The sequence below is a fragment of the Dermacentor andersoni genome, chromosome 3 (assembly GCF_023375885.2).
Source record: "Dermacentor andersoni chromosome 3, qqDerAnde1_hic_scaffold, whole genome shotgun sequence".
Lineage (NCBI taxonomy): Eukaryota > Metazoa > Arthropoda > Arachnida > Ixodida > Ixodidae > Dermacentor > Dermacentor andersoni.
In genome coordinates, this window is record NC_092816.1 from 51357556 (window position 1) to 51378451 (window position 20896).

The following is a 20896-nucleotide window of genomic DNA, read 5'->3' on the forward strand; positions in this document are numbered from 1 at the left end:
CATGCTATGCCTTAGCTTTCGCTACATATATCCTGGCATAGCCGAGCTAAGCCACGGCCAATTTCTGTCACCCCAATCGTGATGAGACGTCGGCGCTGCTTAGCCGAAGCCCGACGAAGCCGAAGCCCGACGAAAAAACCGAAACGCGTGCAAGTGCAGGTAGAAGATATTTGACGGCCAGGCGTGCGTGCCTTCCTGTGTATCATATTTCTATTGATTTTTTTTTTTCTTCTGTTGAATGATCCGACATCAGTGATGCTCTCAGTAACCGAGTATGGAAGGACAAAACAATTGTTTATTCTACCTGCAGTTAGTGTTACACAGTTTTCCAAGTTACGGTCACCTGTACTGTTGTTACTATTTCACCATTAAGCTTCCTTTATTAGCCCAAGGGCCAGATCTTCGGATGTATGCAAACCGTTACTATTAAAGTATTTTTGCGTAAATAATATTCCCTTGCAGAAAGGCCTGCATTCTAAATCATTAGGTGTCCTGCTGATTTCACGCGACTTCGTCGCCAGTATTTTGTTATTTTGCTGTACGTTGAACCAACTTCCGTTTATCAATAAACTTCTAATTCTCCGGCCTTTAGAATGCAGCGGCTTACATGCTGTCAAAGAAAGCCTTCATCATAACCTCCCGTGCCTTATGGCGTTTCAAATCAATAATCAACTACGCGAAAAATACAAGGTAAGCTGCCCCGAGCACAACATATACATCGATGTTTCGGTATCATTACAGGTTGGCTGTGGACGGCCCCCATTCGGTGGCACTGCTTCTAACATGTGTTTGTTTCAGGTTTATTGTTTCACCAAACAAGGCTGGACGCACATACCTTTTCGATGTCTGACTGCGCAACGCTATTAGCAATGCCAGACAGGCTCCGGTATACCCCTCGAAGCGCGCGCAAATGGAGTCTATATAATTCGCCGCACGTGCGTGGAGAGTTTCTGCTGCTCTTATTATGCTATTTCGTCGAGCTCTGCACGGAGGCAAGGGTCCGTAAGAGTTTCGCGGTAATGCGAATAACTTTCTCGGTATTCTCATCACGGATACAAAGTCGCCGGTGCAAACGACACGCGCTGTCGCGTAACCGCGAGCTCCCATGTTTCACTGTAAGCCGAGCTGCCGAGGCACGTTCGACACCGAACGCCTGTACTTTTTTTTTTTGTTTCTTTTCACGCGCACGCGTTGTGTGGCAGGAGTGCTTGGGGGGCGTCTGAAAGGACGCTCCTCCACTTCTCTCGCCGCCCTTTCCCGTCTGTGGGGGCTGCGGGAGAGGAGGACAGCAGTCGCCTTCCAAGCTGGCGCTCGCGCAGCTGGAGACAACGCGCATTTGACGATCATCATCATCATCATCATCAGCATCATCATCATCATCATCATCATCAACAACAACATCATCATCATCATCATCAGCAGCAGCAGCATCAGCAGCAGCAGCAGCAGCAGCAGCAGCAGCAGCAGCAGCAGCAGCAGCAGCAGCAGCCTGGTCAGGCCCACTGCAGGGCATAAGCCTCTCCCATACTTCTCCAACTACCCCGGTCGTGTACTAGGGGTATGTATTTGACGATATGTAATGTAATAATAGCGCCAAATAAGATGCGAAATCACATGAGCAGTGGGAACGTACCGTGAACGACGCCAAAAAAGAAATTAATGAAGTCGATGCTGGGCGCGAAGTAGCATATCATCATGGACGCCGACGTGATGAGAACGCTGCCCAAGGCCACCGCCTCGAAGGAACAGAGCTCGCACAGGTAGCCTCCCACGAGCGCTGAAAGTATGAAAAAAGAGAAGAAAGAAAAGAAAAGCCAAATTCGATTCTTCTTCATTTTAATTTGTGTTATTAAAGGGAGTTACCGCAAGACACGTGTAACAAAAAAGAAATTGGCAAAAGAGCAGCAACATAACGTACTAGAGCACGCCGGGTCGCTCAGGCGGCCAGATTTTTTCAATTAACCACGATCACTCGCAACAAGATGTAGACATGGCGTTCGGCAGTGCGTACTGTTTAGTTCTAATGTATAGACGCAGACGACGGTACGCATTTGTGATTTGTTCGCGAAGGTATGCAGACATATTAAATAGGCCGACAACAAGGCTGTCTTTTAAGGCTTTACTTGATAATGCATGACCGCGCACGTTCTGAAGAGCCGCGATCTTTGCGAACAAAGTGGTTACTTGTTCCTAATACGCCCTGTGTGTGTCTAATAAAGCAGGCTGTAATATTTGCAGTGTTCTCATAGAAACTTCCGAATGTTGTGAATATTAAGATGTAAAAGATTATTCGACCGTAATGGCGAGAAGGCTATACATTATTCAGAAACTATTAAAAAATATTGTATATTCTATTCACTTCTGGTGCTGTTCGACTGGTATTCGATTTTCTTCCAACGCTGCTAGACTTGGGTCCGATTCGGTATCAAGAGATTCGCAATGCCGACACCTTCCCCGCCCCCCTCTGCTCACACCTACTATATAAAAACCACCGAACGACCACTGGAAACATTTTTCAAGCGGCGGAAATGCTATCTTCCATATTTTACTCCTCTCTGGAACTTTGTTGTGCTCCCCAATTAACCATTTACTCCAGTTTAAAGTAACCTTTCACTACAATTGTGTAATGCGTGACAATCCTATAGTTACTGGACTGTGCTTTCAGTGCTGGTGCCCGTAGAGGCGGCAATCTTTGTGCGATTGTGTTGGTGGATGTACGTGCTTTTTTATATTTTCTTTTTTTTATCATTTTTTAAATTTTTGCTGCAGCAACAAATTTGGTATTTCGTCATAGCCGGCTCTGATGTAGCCTACCTTCCCAAGCTTCTACATCGAAATTGCAAAAGGAAACATAGTTGCAACGTGTGTGAGGTCCTCCTATAATGCTACAGCATTATAACATGGAAGGCGAGTGGAGACGTCATCCCAGAATTCCCATTTAAGAACTTCGTGTGACGCATTAGAGATTAACGACTGCTTGTTGACAATTTATTGTTCCTTTTTGTTTCTGTAAGCAACGATCATATTTCATTTGAAAGTAGCAATTTAATCTTACGAGCTTCGGGAACTATTACGTATAAGAAATACTCTTAAATTTGTGACGTCACACAGGCACCATCTGTGCCACGTCTCGAGCACTGAATTCAAGAAGGAAAGCTTTGCCTGAATCGCGCGGCTGCTGCTGTTGCTGTTGTATTTGTTGTTGTTAACAGCCTATCTTTTCCCTCGAATTAAGAAAGAGTGATTTAATGTGTACATATAGTGCCCGATCACACAACCATCGGGTTCCTCATAATAAGCTGAAGCCCTTCACCAGGCCGTTCTTGGTAGCTAATGTGTAACTTAAGGACCTTCAACCTTTCCAGGTTTCCATTTCGTTATTGGCGTAGCAAACTTATATTTTGTGCACCTGAAGCGTGAACAGAAAAGGAAAGGACGAATCCCACTGCCAATTCTTCACGATGTTTTAAATCCTTCCTTTCATTGATTCATATTATTCTAAATTCCCAATCGTACCATTTGTGTAAAGAATGGCTACAAAAAATTCGAAGCCAACACACGCCGCCAAAGACCTGTTACGTTACTTACGCAGTAGGCTCTTCAGATGGCACACATAATCCTAACATGAGTGTGCTGCAACCTTTCGACTTCAGAAGAAGTTTCCGGCATAACAAATGACCTGAAGCGCAAAGTCTACACAGTACAGCGGTTACGTCGTTGAATTTTTGCTTTCACTCTGATTTCTCACATTACTACTCTACTCCCCTCTTGATATTATCAGGGGTCAACGCGGGGCGCGAGTCATGACTGGTACCTTCGGGTTGGAACACGAACCTTATATTTCTTTCGTGTTATATATTCCTCGTAAAACATTACGATACCAACAGGAATCATCGGAACAGACAGCCTAAGCCCCGTCAATGACACCTCCATTCTTCGGTGCGGGTCTAAATTATAATTAAAGGAAAATCAGACATCCACCCATTCATGGCAATTGCTACAAAGGAAACCTACACGGGCTCCTCGAAAGAAAAGCCTGGCAGTTGAAGGAAAATTTGTCCTGCTCCGGGACTCGAACCCGGGACCACCGTCTTTCCGGGGCAGCCGCTCCACCGTCTGAGCTAACCAGGCGGCTAGCAGATGGCAGGGCAAAGTCGAATTTGTCAGCAACTCGAAGTTTGACGTAAGAGTCCTGCGGAAACTCTCAAGGTGGAGAGAAGTTGGAGAGAATTAATTACTTCTCTCCACCTTGCGAGTTACGTAAAATCGTCAAATTACGTCAGGCGCGGGTCTAAATTTTGCGCCGCCGTGGTTTTCAAGACTGCTGCGCTTAAAATACGCCCGCGCGCCGCATGCTTACATGCCGAGCAGAGGACGGTCATGTGTATGGTGAGCGGCAGGGACGCCTCCTCGCGGCTCGTGTGGTAGTGCTCGACGAGACCCACGTAGATGACACCGGCCGCCCGCACGCTCACCGTCGTCATCATCATGCACCAGCTGAGGAACGCCAGCACCACCCAGCTGCGCCGGGAGTCCATGCCCGCCGGCGTGGCGGAGGCGACCGGCGCACCGGACGGCGGCGACGCCATCCTAGAGGGCGGAAGGCTGCAACGGACAAATGACAGCTCGTAAGAATGGGCTACTATAGATATACACTACAAATCCTGAACAATGGTATCGCACGCATAGCACCGGCTTTTTTCGCTGAATAGGGCATTTAAAGCTTTCGCATAAAAAATCTTCACAATCAAAGACCTTCCTAAGTACTATTTATACTCGCGCTCAACTTTCTGTGGCAATGAAGAGAAAGCTACGTGTTACCGCGCCAAGTAGTCCGGCAGCGTTTTTGGTTTCTCGCGACCGGACGCTGGGGAATCAACACAGCTTCAACGTGCGACGGTTGCTCACTTGCCCATACGCGGAAGGGAAAAGCCTCAAAATAAGTCAACTTCAACATTCAGTGCTGTGCTTTGTCTTATTTAGCTATGGTAAATAAGGCCCTTATCTTCTCTCTTCCTCAGCTTAAACTGACGCTGATGAAAATGTAGGACTTCCTTTTTTTTTTTTCAAGAGCGTCCTTACCTACGCGCGCATTGCGTCCGTAGCTTTCCCTTCATTATTGCCCCCCGAAAAGTTGTCCGCGAGCATAGGTGTCTGTTTGCTGGCTCACAGCATCCTTGCTCGAATGCAGCGGCATCATTCCAGCGCATTTGTGACTGCTTGTAAACTCCCGTATTCTAGAACGTCCCTCCACTCAACGCTCCAACCCAGGCTTGCTTGCATACGCTATGGAGGCAAGCATACTTCCTTTCACCTGATCCCTCACCGCCATGTTCGGCCACGGACCATCAATTCTAGTAAAAGTTTCAATCAATCAATGCAATCGCCTCAATTCTTGAGAAGTGTAATGTCTTCTTCAGTCGAGAGGTGGCGCTGTCCCTTTCGCCTGCTGTTGAAGTTCTGATTGGCTGTGGACGCGCAGCCCAGCCCAGCCAATCAGAACTTCAGCAGCAGACGAAGTGGACATGTCCACTAGGTGGACTTTCACAGAATACCTCCCCCGGTGACCATTTGTCACCGCTCCGTTCAAAAGGGTATGCCAATAAATCATCATCATCATCATGCAGTGGAAGAAGAACTTCGAGCGGGACACTGTTTGAGAATACGGGGTTTAGTGACAGCTCCCCCGCAGGATATGTTGTGGCGCCACGGCGTTAGCTTTCACCGCCACTGCCGCACACGCTCCTAGGCGACATCCAACAGGGAGCCGGTATTTATACACTGGTTAAAAAAATTACTGGGTGGAAAATAAAAACGTGCATGTAAGGTGTCCTTTCGAATGACACGTAATCGAGGTATTTTATTTCGCAATCATTGGTTATTACGTAGCAAACCAAGTTCGGGGCTCAGTCCCTCGTTGCATTTGATATCCACCACGTGTGCTTAAGGGCGTAAATTAGCCTATAACTCAAACCCTTACACTCTCACAGCTTTAAGGGTGTGGTTTGTAGGCAGGAAACACCCACAAGGATGTAAACTGGTTTACAAACGGGAAATTCAGACATCTACCCGTTCGTGGCAATACGGGTTCCTCGAAAGAAAAGCCTCGCAGTTGAAGAAAAATTCGTCCTGGTCCGGGACTCGAACCCGGGACCACCGCCTTTCCAGGGCAGCCGCTCTACGATGTGAGCTAACCAGGCGGCTAGCAGATGGCAGGGCGAAGTCGAATTTGTCGACAACTCGAAGCAAAGGCAAGAATTTGACGTAATAGTTTGGCGGAAACCCGCAAGGTGGAGAGAAGTAATTAATAAAGGTAAAATCAGACATCCACCCGTTCGTAGGAATTGCTACGAACGATTTGCTTCGAGTTGTCGAACGAATTTCACTTAGGTGGTTCTAGAGAATCTTGAGAAATGTAAAAACGAGGTGTTTTCGGCAACGTACACATTGCGAGTTTACTTTTTTTTTTCTTCCGGCAAATAAAATAAGCGCGCGAAATACGAAACACATCGTGTGCCTACACGCACCCCTGCGCACGGCAATATTCAAACAATCTCAGTGGGGGGGGAGGGGGGGGGGGGGGGGGGGGCAAGCGACGCTCTACAGCTACTCAAGCGTGGTATTAAATCGAACCCGCTGTAAAAAAAATGCGACCACCGCGCCAGTGTTGAGCGAAAATCAGCCGTGGGTGGTTTTTAGCTATTTCTGAAACACTCAGCGCAGCAAATCAGAACATCAACTTACACGCATATCTTCCAAGCATTTGCAGCAACGGGAGCCAGACGTGCGCAGACGAGCTTTATATATATATATACTACCAGGTGCGTTTAGAGTAAAACGCGCTGTGGGAAACTCGCATTCAGATGCATCGATGTTGACGACCCCGCCAGCAGAGGCAGTGCAAAGAGACGAGAATACGTCGACAGGCCACATGCAACGTCGTCGACTATCGGGGCTGCGCTGCAGCAACTGCTGCTCCGTGACGTCACGCCCGAACGAGCTGCGGTGCAAGCTTAGCCGAAAACATTGAGCGACGTGTGCAAACACCGAGCGGTTTCTCCGCGGGTGCTGAACAAGAGTGAACTTGTCTCCTTTTTTTTCCGGTAACGTTATACCAGATGAGCTGATAACGCGCTCTCGTCTTCACTACCTTTGCTTCTCTTGTTGTTCTTTTGCTGTCTCGTCGACAGTCAAGGACTCGACGGTTCGCCGTGTCAGCCATGCGGATGCGGTGCTATCTTTCGTTACAGACGATACGTCAGCTCAAAGCCGACTTGGCGTTCCCTCCACAGCCGTCTTACGAAACACAGAACCGTTCCCGCATTTCAGAAGTGATGAATCTTGAATTAACGCGATGTTAAACGCGAGCTGATAACGCGAGCTGATAAAGAAATAAAAAATGAAAATAGAGTGCCTGAGGCCAGCAAGTATTCATATGGGCCCTCAAAAATTTTTTGCCAGAACATCTGAAAATCGGCAAATGAGAAACGTTGAAGGACGAGGTTTACGCTCCGTGATCTCCGCATCAAAAAAAGAAGACAGACAGACACCGATGTGCTGTGTAAATATTACAACACTTGCCCCCCCCCCCCCCCCCCTCCTTTTTCAGAAAGAGCTGGCATTTTGTGGAAGAGACTTAAATCTGTTTTGAAGCAATAGCTTTACATCCAAAACGCAGAAATATTATCAGGCGACAATCACCGGACCGATTCGAATGAAGTTTTTTGCATTTGAGAGAGATGTTTAAGTTCTACCAACTTTAAAAAGGAGTTTAATTTAAGACTTCATACGTTTCTTTTTTAAGTTGCCGAAAACCAGTAAGCCTTAAAAAAAAAAGTTAAGCATGCACTTTGAAATCCGTAAATCTGCACTGAAAACAGATATTGCAGTTCTGTAAAAGGTCTCTGTTAGAGCATCGAAAGCGCACAAATTTTATGGGCAAGTTAATGACTCACGTGAAATTGTTACAATGCTTAAAATGGCCTTACTAGCTTACGAGGGCTTTAGTGGCACAAGCTTGTGGTACCTTTGGAAGAGCGGTGTATAAATACACCAATTTTGTCCGATTTGCATATCTTAGGTACAGTTTACCTATGTTCTGTCCGCGGCACACGCATGCACATTGGTCCCGACATTCGTGATTTACAACGCATGCGTATGCCGGGTAATAATACCTAAGCGTCAATAAATAGGCTGCTCACTGTAAAATAATCTACACCCTCAACAGTGAAAGAGGATGTAGATATGTCCAGAACGCACACCTTTTCTCACTAAAAAAAGAAAGGATGTAGGGGTGTGAATTATAGGCACATTTACATGCTTTTGAGGTCCTAAATTATTTTACAGAGCAGGCAGGCCCGCATGAAGCGTCAGTACGCGTCGCGCAACCTGCGTGTACTCGCCCCGAACGATTTATGCCATACACTGTAGGGAGCTGTCGCGACATATTTCTTAATGCAGACACTGTAGAAATGCGCGTGCGTCACTGTCCTGTGAGACGTAAGCTGTCGCATATCACTGCCCTCCTATCTTTCCGCAAAACTGCAACACTCTCTATGTGGGCCTCCTCGAGCAGGCACATATAGGTAAAGGTTCGCCGAAATCCATCGAGAACTGCTGCCAAAAATCGATGTACACGGACCCTGCCAAATGTGTGCGGGTTACGCCGCCTGCGACCGCGGGGCTGACTACAGAGGATGTTTGAGGGAGTTCCTGCGGTGTATGCCCTTAGTTCCGAGGGAATGAAAACAACTCTCGAACTCCCCGGTCCAGGGAGTCAGGCTCGAGCACCACGGGAACCACGCCACGCAACGGATAGACGTAAACGGTGAAGGCGCGGCGTAGCCTGCGTGCATTTCCGACAAAGGCTGTGCACTTATAGAAATTTCAGAACGGCGTTGGTTCGACGAAATACATGTGTGTCACACCTGCTGAGTGGTCACAGGTGCATAGCATGCATGCGTCGCTACGTTGTACTATATATATATATATATATATATATATATATATATATATATATAATGACACATTCCATGGCATATGAATCATTCGCTGTGGCACGTACACCCTTGAGGGGTCGGAAGAAGAGGAGAACGTTTTTCCTTGTCTATTTTCCGGTAAAAACGATTATGATGTAAAAACTCCGGATGATGTCCGCGCTTGCGGACATCATGAAATCAGACGGTGTGAAATCAGACAGGCGGTGGAACCCCTCGCCACGACCAAGACCGGAGGTCCCAGTCCTAACATAAGCGGCGGTATTGAGGGCTCCTGCACCGCCGTTTACAAATCTTATCACATGGACAGTGGACCAGGTTACACCTCTGTTCCCGGACACCCCTTCGCATCAACCGCCTGACTCAAGGTACCCGAACCTACCTACGCGTCTACCACCTGGCTCAAGACAGAGCGCTAATAAGGCAAGTGTATGGCGCTCGTCGGATAACCTTCCGCTCTGCTACCGCTACGGCAAAGCGGGTCACGTGTACCGCGACTGCCCGTACCGCCAGCTTCCACCCTGACGCGCGGTGCCCACGCTACGGTAAGCGTCCCCGCGAAATCGAAGCGTATCTGACTGGGCATTTGGTTCCTGCTCAGTGCCGCCAATAGCGATCACCACCCCCTCGTCGGTCTGTCACCTAGCTTGCCCTCGTCGTCTCACGCTCCCCTCAGGAGCCGATCACCGAATCTCCACAGGGGAAACTAGGAACCACGACTCCTGGGCGTGAAGTCGCTCTCCCACGAACATTTAAAGAACCTCTCTCGACGCGACGAATCGACGATGACCATACCGATTTTTCGTTATTTTCCGACACTAATAAGATTGTTTCTGCCGACATCGCCGTATTTGTTGGTAATAATGCTGTCACTGCCCTAGTTTCAAACGAATGAACCTGTTTTATGAACGTATGTACGCACCCTGGCGCTTCAAATTCAGCCCATGTGTTTACTTATTTAATTATTTAAGCCAATACTGCCAGTTTTGAATGCCACACTTTAGGCAGGGCTGCGCGATAATTCGGAGGGAAGCATTTTTTCTTCACTGGTACTGATTCTTCAGCAATCACAATGTTACGTTGGTTTTGGCATATAGAATTTACGTGACAGTGATTTCCCAACCAATGTCTACATTTTCTTTCTTTCTTGTTCTTTCTTTCTTTTGCGGGGGGCGGGGGGGGGCGCTGCTTGACGAAGGGGGGTTACCAAGACTGCCTGACGACGCTAATATGCGTCGTGAGGCAGTCTTGAGATACCTAAAACGGATGCGCTAGACTTGTTATTGCTAAAAGTAGCATTGAAACTCAATAATCACAAGATTGATTTGTTTGAAAGCATACGTACGTGCAATTGACAAACAGAAAAAAAAAATAGATTGACATAGCTGCCCTGTTTGAAGAACATATGATAGCAGTTAATTCCGACACTTACAAAGATGCACAGACGCGCCGGGAGCATTGGTACACAGCTTTGCCTGTCACGGCCCCGGGCGCCTGAGACGCCCTTGTAGGGTAAGAATAAACAGCACAACTTTCGCGCATGGCAATGCCCATAGTTTATATGTATGGACAAACAATAACAGCGCACCTTTTAAACCATGAACATAGTGTGAGAATATGGTAATAGTACACGCAAGATAACAAGCATGTTTTTGTTTGACGATTAAATAGCTTAGTAGATTTCATACCATAGGACAGAAGGTATGCAAAATAGAAGCGGTCAGAAAAGTAGCAATAGCATGTTCATTTAGTCGAGAGCCGCACTTCGACAGCTTGCTCCGGAATTTCCCGCGCAGTTCGTGCACGTTGTTGTTAGTGGTGTCCTTCCGGTGTGCATGTCGCTCTCGTCTTTTGTGAGCTGTACGTTTCAAACGAAACGTGCACGAGCCACGATAACCAACATTCATATTCCCTATTACTAGCGTAACAATGACATTTCCGTGTTATTTGCCCGTAATGTCAAAGATTTTGACTAACACTGCCCAAACGTTCTTACAATCACACAATTTAATAAAAAGTAATAATTGTTACATACCATTGCCTCAATTATGTACCGTCTACAGAGCCAGTGGACCGCACGTCTGTCGTGCACGAATATCAAAGGCACGTAAACACCTTAACGTTTCTCAGTGCACCTAAACAGTCGTAAAATCTATAAGCCAACAGGCTCGCTCTTCACTCGGTTGAGTTCCAGACGTGGAATTTGAATTCTGAGAGTTGAGCTTGAACCGGCGCTTGCGCGAATGAGACACAGAAGCATCGACGTGTGCTTCCTATCGTATCGTATTCAATTTTGCCCTGTACGCGGAAATAGTTTCTGAAAACTTCATCCCGGGGTGTACTTGTCTCACCTGGGCTGCCTGTGTGAATTCAATCACCGCTCTCACGAAGGCGTCAGCTATCGGATTCTCTCACGCAGGTCGAAAGGAAGGCTATCTTGCCCTTGTCGACACCGGTGCCGAATATGCAGTTTTGAGCGGCGCAGAGGCATCTAAATTGAGGAAAGTCACCACGCCATGGCAAGGGCCCCAGTTGCGCACGGCAGCTGGCCATCTAAGGATGCAAACTGGAATATGCACGGCACGTATTCGAATCCGTGCGTCGACGTTCGCGGAGTCTTTCCTCGTATTACCTTTTTGCTCATGCCCAATAATCCTTGGAAAGGACTTTGCTCCGTATTCACGAATAATCATTGACCTACGTGAATTGCTGGTGTCGTTTCAAGACCCCATTTCCTCCCAAAGCTGACAACGCCCAATTACCGAAGACAACGCTGCGTGTGTCCCAATCTGTGGCTCTGGGCCCGCGAAGCAGCCTCTTTGTCGGTGTGGAATGTGAACAGGACGCCCCCGACGCTGTAATTGCCGAGGCAAAGTTGTCTTTCCTTCTTGCACGCGAAATCTGCGTTGGCCGAGGCGTTATTGAGCCTAGAAACAAACAGGTCTACCTCTTGGTCACGAACTTCAGCGAGGAATATCATCATCTTACGCGACGCACCGCCATTGCATTCTTTGATGAAATTGCCGACGTCCACGGTCCGCCGATATTCGCTGCTCTTTCACCGTGTGACCATACTGCCACGGCATTCACGAGCACTCTCGATATAAACCCTAGCCTACCATCATCACAACGAGAAAGACTTCTGGATGTACTCGGTGCTTTTCAAGATTGTTTCGCTACAACGACGAAGGTTAACCAGACGCCGCTTGCGCAGCGTCGCATCATTATCAAACCTACAGAAAGACCCGTTCGACAACATGCCTATAGGGTGTCATAAACGTGTCAGAACAACATGCCTGTAGGGTGTCAGAACAAGACTCTATGCGTCGCCAAGTTCATCAGATGCTTAGAGACGACGTCCTCCAGTCATCTACCAGACCCTGGGCTTCGCCAGTTGTGTTAGTAAAGAAGAAAGATTTTACCTTGCGCTTTTGCGTCGATTATTTGAATTATGGGGTTTTACGTGCCAAAACCACTTTCTGATTATGAGGCACGCCGTAGTGGAGGACTCCGGAAATTTCGACCCCCTGGGGTTCTTTAACGTGCACCTAAATCTAAGTACGCGGGTGTTTTCGCATTTCGTCCCCATCGAAATGCGGCCGCCGTGGCCGGGATTCGATCCCGCGACCTCGTGCTCAGCAGCCTAACACCATAGCCACTGAGCAACCACTCAGTCGATTATCGAAAATTGAATAAGATCACGAAGAAAGACGTTTATCTTCTGCCCCGAATTTATGACTCCTTGGATCGTATACGCAACGATCGATATTTTTCTTCTATGGGTCTATGCAGTAGCTATTGGCAAGTCGCACTTGACGCACGTGATCGCGAAAAGACCGCTTTTATTACTCCTGATGGCCTCTACGAGTTCAAGGTCCTTCCTTTTGGGTTGTGCTTGGCGCCAGACACTTTTAAAAGAACTAGCAGTATTGCTAAGAACTAGCAGTATTACTGAGGGCCCATGTGATTTATAGCAACGTTTGTAATCCTAAATAGAAATAAACTGAACTGAAAAAAGAAAGTATGATGGACACCGTTCTCTCTGGGCTGAAAGGGCAATCAAGTCTCGTCAACCTAGACGACATGGTGGTCTTTTTGGACACGTTTGAACAGCACGTCCATCGCCTTCAGATAGTTCTTCGAACAATTCTAACGGCTGGACTTTCTCTAAAACCGGGGAAATTTCCTTTTGGGTACGAAGAACTGAATTTTCTTGGTGACGTTGTGAGCCATGCCGGCATCCGCTCAGACCCTGAGAAAGCGTGCGCCGTCGTCGCATTTCCCGTCCTCAACAAATAAGCGCCATCTCCGCCGATTTCTGGCGCCCTGTGCGTACTACCAACGTTTTGTCAAAGATTTTTCTAAAATCGCTGAACCCCTCAACCAACTTAGAAGGCGTCCCATTTGTTTTGGGTCAGGATCAGCGCCACGCCTTTGACGCCCTCAGAAACCTTCGCCAGGCCCCACCTGTACTCGGTCATTTCCACGAGAACGCCGACACTGAGTTGCGTACAGACGCCAGCTACGTCCGACTTCGTGCTGTCTTGGTTCAGTGGCAAACTGGCGTAGAGCGTGTGATTGCCTATGCGAGCCGTACGTTATCCACTGCCGAGAAAAACTACTCTGCGGCAGAAAAAGAATGCTTAGCCGCTGTCTGCGCCATCACTATGTTTCGGTCGTACTTGTACGGTCGCCCATTCGGAGTAGTCACCGACCACCATTCTCATTGCTGGCTCGCAAATCTGAGAGATCCCTCAGGTATTCTGGCACGATGGAGCATTCGACTACAAGAATTTGACGTCACCATCGTTCACAAGTAAGGACGCGAACACACTGACGCTGACTGTCTCTCACGTCCAGCGGTCGGAAGTCCCCACGCTGACCTTGAAGAGGACGACACTTTTCTTTCTGCCGTATCAGCAAGTGACTTGGCTCAACAACAGCGCGACGACTTGGAGATCAGTCCTCTCATTGACTGCCTGGAAGGGCAAGCGTCAAGTCTTCCTCGTAGTTTCACACACTCGCTAGCCTCCTTTTGTTTCCGGGATGGCGTCCTTTATAAGAACTTTGACCATACGCAAGCTACCTACCTTTATAGCGGCGCCAACCTCGCTTCGTGATAATATTTTACATGCCTGTCACGACGAACCATCGTCCGGACACCTACGCTACAAACGCACGTTGGAAAGCATTCGCCGCTCTTACACTAATTGCCACGTCTCGCAAAGACTATGAAGCAGTACGTTCGCACATGTCGCGGCTACCAAATACGTGAGACTCCACCTGTGCGACCAGTGGGGCTGCTGCAACCAATAGCCACACCGAAGACGCTATTTCATTAGGTTGGTTTGGACCTGCTAGGATCATTCCCCACGTCTTCGTCAGGAAATCGATGGATTGTGGTCGCTACCGATTACCTAACACGGTACTACGAAACAAAGATACTTCCAAAAACTACTCTAGCAGACGTCACCTCATTTTTCGTGCACCTCTTCGTCCTACGTCACGGACTGCCAGCGGTCGTCATTACTGAATGTGGGACAGCTTTCACCGCAGGGATGCTACAGGAAGTATTCAGGCTAAGTTGCACTGCACATCGCAAAACGACGGCTTACCACCCCCAAACAGATGAACTGACCGAACGCCTGAAGAAAAAAAAAAAACGATCGCTGATATGCTATCAATGTATGTAGCGATTGACCCCAAGAACTGGGACGATATCCTTCCTTACGTCACTTGTGCGTACAATACAGCAATTAAAAAAAAGTACAGGATTCACCCCTTTTCGCTTGGTTCAAGGTCCAGAGGTCACCGCGATGCTCAACGCCATGCTCCTTCCCGACAACTTGGGGATGTTTCACACGGAGGCTGCCATGTTCGCTCAGGGCGCCGAGGATGCCCGTCAACTCGCGCGCTGATGTATTCAGTGTCGCCAAACCGCAGACGCCCGCCGCTACAACCTTCGTCGACGCGAGGTTATCTGCAACCCTGGCGATGAAGTGGAGGCGTGGACTTCCCGTCCGACAGCGCGGCAGGTCCGAAAAGTTGCTGCGTCGCTACTTCGGCACTTACAAGGTTGTACGGCGACTCAGCGACGTTACCTGCGAGGTTCTCCCAGAAGGCAGCTCAAAAAACTGTCGTCGGCTTCCTCAAACTGATGTCGTTAATGTTTCAAGGCTCAAACCGCGTTTTCCGCCCCGTGACTAGACCGTCCAGTGACGATTTATCGTCGTTCTTTTTGTTGTTCTTTTTGTTCGTTTTTGTTGTGTCCTGACTTTTTTTTTTTAATTCCTTCTTTGACAGCTGCAGGCTGTTACTTCGCGTGAAGACACTGTTTTTTTTTTTTTTTTACTTTCATATTCAGCATCATCTATAGGCGGGGGTGGGGGGTAATGACACATGTCATGGCATATGATTCATTTGCTCTGGCACATACACGCTTGAGGGGTCGGAGGAAAAGGAAAACGTTTTTCGGTGTCTGTTTTCCTGTAAAGTATGTCTTTCCCTTTCCGTATAGCTTTTAACCTTTAACCGCCGGCCTCTTGGCCAATGCCCCGCAGTGGGTAAGCGCCACAAGTGAGGAACAAGCAAGCAAGCAAGATGTGGACTATATATATCGAGAGAGAGAGAGAAATATTTTAGCCAAGAAAAATAGGAAATGAAAGGCAGAGTGGTTAAGCGGGGTGTAATTGGCTACTTCGCACTGGGGACACGGGAAATGACATGAATGACGAGAATAATAAAAGATGCGAAGAGCGTGAGTCCACGTAAAACGCGATGATCCCAATTTTTGTTTTCACCGAGCCCCAGCGCTTTCGAAAAAAAAAAGGAAGCAAATATAGGCGCATTAACCTACCGCGCTACAAACTTGAAAGCCAGCTGGCAATCGACTGCGCTCAGGCAATGCGCTCTCGGAGTGCGTACCTTAATTAACGGCGATTTTAGGCGACTTCGTATGGCCTACACAGGTGTGCTGTGCCTGCGTCCGGGAACACCAACGTGTCACCTGACCAGTGTTATGGTCAGGTGACTCGGTCCCTATACACAAGGTATAGTAGCAGTGCTAGGCTGCAACCTGTCACATTATATGCACGGCTGAAATAAGTCGTTGATAGATTATTCTATTTAGTTTTTTCTGTGTGTAGGGTGTATCGCTGCGTGCGTCACTATTGGCTAATAAGCACAACGGCGAAACGAAACCGAGCGCTTCAACTCATCCCTCCCCACACACTCGAACGAAAGTGACGCAAGAAAAGGCAGCTGCGCGGGACAGAAAAATCGTTGCAACGTCCGTGAAACTAGGCTACGTGACGCGGTGGTTGTTCAGTCTCTGAAAAAAAAACCGCACACGTGGAAAGCTTCCCTGACTTGTCTGCTTTCTATATACTGTCGTTACACTTGCGTGCTGCGACTACAGAAAACGTGCAGACGAGCGAGTGTTCTTTTTTTCATTTTTTTTTTTTCTTGTGGAATATTTGAACGGTCTACTTAAACGTTTTTCTGGCATCGTTTCGAAAATCGCGTATAGGCTGTTTCACATGCAGCGCCTGCAGCGAAGAGCCAAAAAAGTAATTAAAAGAAAGAATCGCTGCTACTGCCACGTGCGTCGCACGGTGGGGACGCCTCTAGGTCGCCCGTTAAACGCAAATATATGGGTAATTAAATGTATTTTTTGATACACGACACGTGGACTGAACGGAGTTGCGGTTGACACTCCTACTTCCACGTCACTCCAAGAATATCCGTGGAGACGTGAGTGCACCTCCGGTCTTCGTTTATTGGCGCGAAGACACAAAATTGCATCGTATTTAATTGCCCCATTATCATACGTAACAGGCGCTTCCTGGCGCTTTCGTATTTCCCAGGCAAGTGCGATTGTTCAAAGCACAATAAACTACTTCAAGCCTCCAACTTCCTGTGTGCTTTATTACAGCTATCGCGCTAAAGGTTAGATAACCGTCAAGCTGCGCCTGTGGGCAGGTTTCTTCAACATCGCTCATCTGTATATTGTATGGAAGGAAACCAACATTGGATGATTCATTCATTCACCGACTGATCGATTGATTCATTCCTTTATTCATCGACTGATCGATTGATTCATTCCTTTATTCATCGACTGATCGATTGATTCATTCATTCATCAACTGACCGATTGATTGATTCATTCATCAATTGATTCATCGATTCATTCATCGATCGATTGATTGATTGGCTACCGCAATGGTTCCGCAGCTATGGCGTTCTGCTGCTGAGAGCGAGGTCAAGGCTTGAATTCCCGACTGTGGCGACCGCGTTTTGGTGAGGGCCCGAGATGCAAAAAAAATCATCCTCTATAATATTTTGGGCGCACGTAAGGAACCCCAGGTGGTGAAAAACAATGTGCATCGACGACGATTGTGAATGTTTAGCGAATAGCCGAACACCACCTGAAAGCTAATCGCTTTATTAAATGAACAATACGCTTGAAGGCCTAAAATTGTAGTCACGAGAATATTTAGCTAGCGTTTCTTGTTTCATTGCGAAATTTCCAAGAGAACAGAGCCGTTAACCAGTAGATCTGTAGCAGTAGTATAGATGGCTACATACGGGATGATCGTTTATGATGTTTCGGCAATTTTTAAAAATATCTTGTAGCAGATAGCGTAATTCTAGTCCTCGAGTCGGCTTACTCAATGAGGCGGGGCACTACGAGCGCGAGAAATGGAAACACATATTCACCTAATTAGCAAACATTTTTTTAATTAACTTCCTAATTAATAACTTTTCGGCACATATGGCAATTCGCAAATTTTGGCCGGTGACTTTGCGAGACATGTTCACTTGAAATTGATATCCTGGATGGCACCAGTTTCAAGATATTGTCAAGTGCATGGGCGTTCCACTTACACGTGTGCTTCAATGCATAAAAGTGCGATGTGTTAAAAAAGTAAGCTCAACAACAGCCCCTTTTTACGGCGAGTTTGATGGCGTGTATATTCTACACATATATAGTTAACGTTCGACGTATAACGCGTCCCTCAACTCGAGTGCGCCATAGGACGTGCCTTCAACCAGGCGACCATCCCGAGAACTTGCGAAAGAACCAATGAAAGTCGTTTGCTTTAATAATTCAGAGATTACACGACGGCGCCCTTTACAACCCACTGTATAGTTACGGAACGTCAGACCTTACAATCAGTTCTATTTCAAATTAATTTACTAGGTAAATTTTTACATGCTCCCAGTATGTCGAGTACCGTGAGCCAAGAGAAAACGTGCCTCGGTGCCTTATCTTCAGAAGCGACTCCGAACGAAGCGCGCCATCCTAAAGAAAGCGAATCTTCGAAGCGCAAATATGACGTGTACGTTCTCAGATGATTATGGAATCGGTGTATAATTAAATATCGGTACTTCCGCACAGGTTCAAGAAGCTTGTTCCGTATGACTGCTGTACGCGAAAGCCGCGAATCGTGATCGCAGCGGTCGACGACACATGGGCCAAACTCGGTATACATCTAGTGTAAAGATAGGGCGACTCGTCATACCTGCAGCAGCGTAACATTTGTAAAATCTATGAAGCGGACTCTGAAGTTGCGTGGTGGTTCAGAGTTCAGGTGGTCTTATGTCGTCATTTTTTGAATTTTTAGCACATTTCTGTGCCCCGTGTACAGTGCTGGGCTCTTTGTTATCGTCCAGGAGGTATCGTGAATTATGCCGTAATCGTGACTCAAAATTTTCGTATAGTCTTCTCTAAACACAACAGGGGGCTGGGGGGAGGGGGAGCTGTCACATTATCGATGTACGCGTACTATGCATTGGCCTATGGCTACATCCTTTGTCTCGTCGAATTTCCTTTAAAAATTATTAAAGGGAAGCTTATTTCTTCCGAAGCTCTCCAGGTTCTAAGGAAAGCTGGTCGACAGCAATTCGACAGCACCGCGATCATGTGGTTCCCAGCGCACGTCGCCACCGCCACGGACGAGGGCCCCCCTAACTTGAACGAGGCAGCACACCGCTCGTGAGAACTGACCCGTCGAGCAGAGTCGGAGACCCCCCCCCCCCCCCCCCCCCCTCTTCGTGTTCAGACCTCCAGGTGCGAAACAGGCGAGAACGCTTAGTTAGGTACAGCGACATCACCAAGCACTGTCAGTTAGGCAGGCAGATATTACTCCCACCTCACCCCAAACTGAAACGTCGCCAGGCAGTCGTCTGGCGACAACTGCAGACACACACCTCCCCCATCCGGTGCGATTGCGGCCCATTTTCCGCCGTGCAGTGCCCGAGTGCTCATTGCAAGTCATGTCAGGCAACTAGGGCGATGCTCTCGCACATGTTGTGGCAGTATCCTGGTATAGCAGATAAAATGCACTAGCTCCGGAGGCTCTTGCGTCGAAGTGGGCCGCGGCTCTGCGCAGCTCCAGCCTCAAGACACAAGAGTGGGCAGAACAGCGGGCCCGAGAGGCGGCGACGAGGCGAGGCCTCGAAGTCCCCGCATGGGAGACCTGAGCCCGGGTCGTTAAACTTTGCCGGATTTTCAATAAAGCTGTTTCCGTCCATCCAGGTGTTGCGTGAGGGGAGAGGGCAATGTACTGACGTCACATTAGCCTCGCTCCCGGAAGCCGGCGCGCAGTCCGTATCTTTCTCTCTCACCCCCACTGGGCTTAGCTGCTGCGCGCATTGTAACTTTTGTTGTCTTTTTGTGTGACCTAACTTAGTAAGGTTTACCGGCTTTATCGGTCAATTTTTAATTATGATTTTATAAATACATGAAGGCAAAAAGACTCTGCTTGCATGCGTAATCATTGCAAATTGCTGCATTTATGACGCAAAATTTCGTTCAGGATGATCAGTTTACAAGGTCACGATGTTGTTCCACAAGGACAAAGCTTAGGCAAATCGTCTTACTGCTTTCGTTCCCATGCTGATTGAACAATCGTGCTTGCTGTCCCCGCAGACACTAGCACCGGATTTCCCTTTGGTCAGTTTTGTACGAAACGCTATGCTCGGCGCGTGGCCTTCTACATCAGGCGGAGTGCACTGCGACCACCTCCCAATCTCGGAGGCTACGTTCGGTGAATCATTTACTTTAATATGGTGGATTAGTTCGCTAAAGAGTGGTTTATACTGCAACGCTAAAGAGTGGTTGATACTGCACGGTGTCCAAACTGTGGACAGACCGAAGCATCGCTTCGTGCACCGGCCAGTAAGCTGGCGTGTTGTTACATTAGTTACAGAACGTAACTGACGGGGTCTTTCCAGCTCTAAGTGTCAGCGACCACTATGATTATAATGGCGCTCCCATCCCCCTGTTGGTATAGTTCGCGTCGCTGCTGCCTAGCCATCGATGGAGTGCAAGCGGTGTAGAGCGGTAGCTATAGGATCCTTAGTGGTACTGTGGAGATGATTAAATTCCGCCATCTTGTCGAGTTGGCCGTCTTTTCGCTTTTCCGTGGACGGACAGACTTGGGCCCTCTGACCTCATTACAATATGTGTCACCGACGGAACGCAGACTTTGCCCCAACGGAAATAATCGCAACATTTCCCCTGCCCGTTCGTATGGCGTTTACACACCGATTTCCTACTCAACTTTCTTCCGCATCTGTCTTTTCTTACTGTGACATCGCTGTGACGCCTTCTTCCACGCACCGACAACAAGCGACTGGACACTGTGAGCGACGGCCAATATTTTTTCTCAGAAGTGCGCAATGCACTGTAACGACGTCACACTGAAACCGCGGCGACGCTCTCTCCAGCGATTGCGAACGCAAAACCAGCGCGAACCCGGAACCAAGAGCCAAATGCAGAAGCCGCCCAGTCTACACACAACCAAAACGACCTGTCTGCACCATTACCACGCTACACGGGCCACGCACGCCTACACCGCGCGCGCCTCTTCCGCATTCGCCGAGCTGTTGACGCC

General features: G+C 48.0%; 1 protein-coding gene across 1 annotated transcript in view; it reads right to left on the minus strand.

Annotated features, from left to right (window-relative positions):
* LOC126548259 (monocarboxylate transporter 5-like) overlaps positions 1 to 20896 on the minus strand; it is a 65877-nt gene that overhangs the window by 16627 nt on the left and 28354 nt on the right. The window contains exons 2-3 of the mRNA XM_050196418.2: positions 4361 to 4605; positions 1634 to 1777 (exon numbers count right to left, since the gene is read on the minus strand). Of these exons, the coding sequence (XP_050052375.1) occupies positions 1634 to 1777; positions 4361 to 4589 (373 nt within the window). The 5' untranslated portion in view covers positions 4590 to 4605. The remainder of the gene's footprint in view (positions 1 to 1633; positions 1778 to 4360; positions 4606 to 20896) is intronic.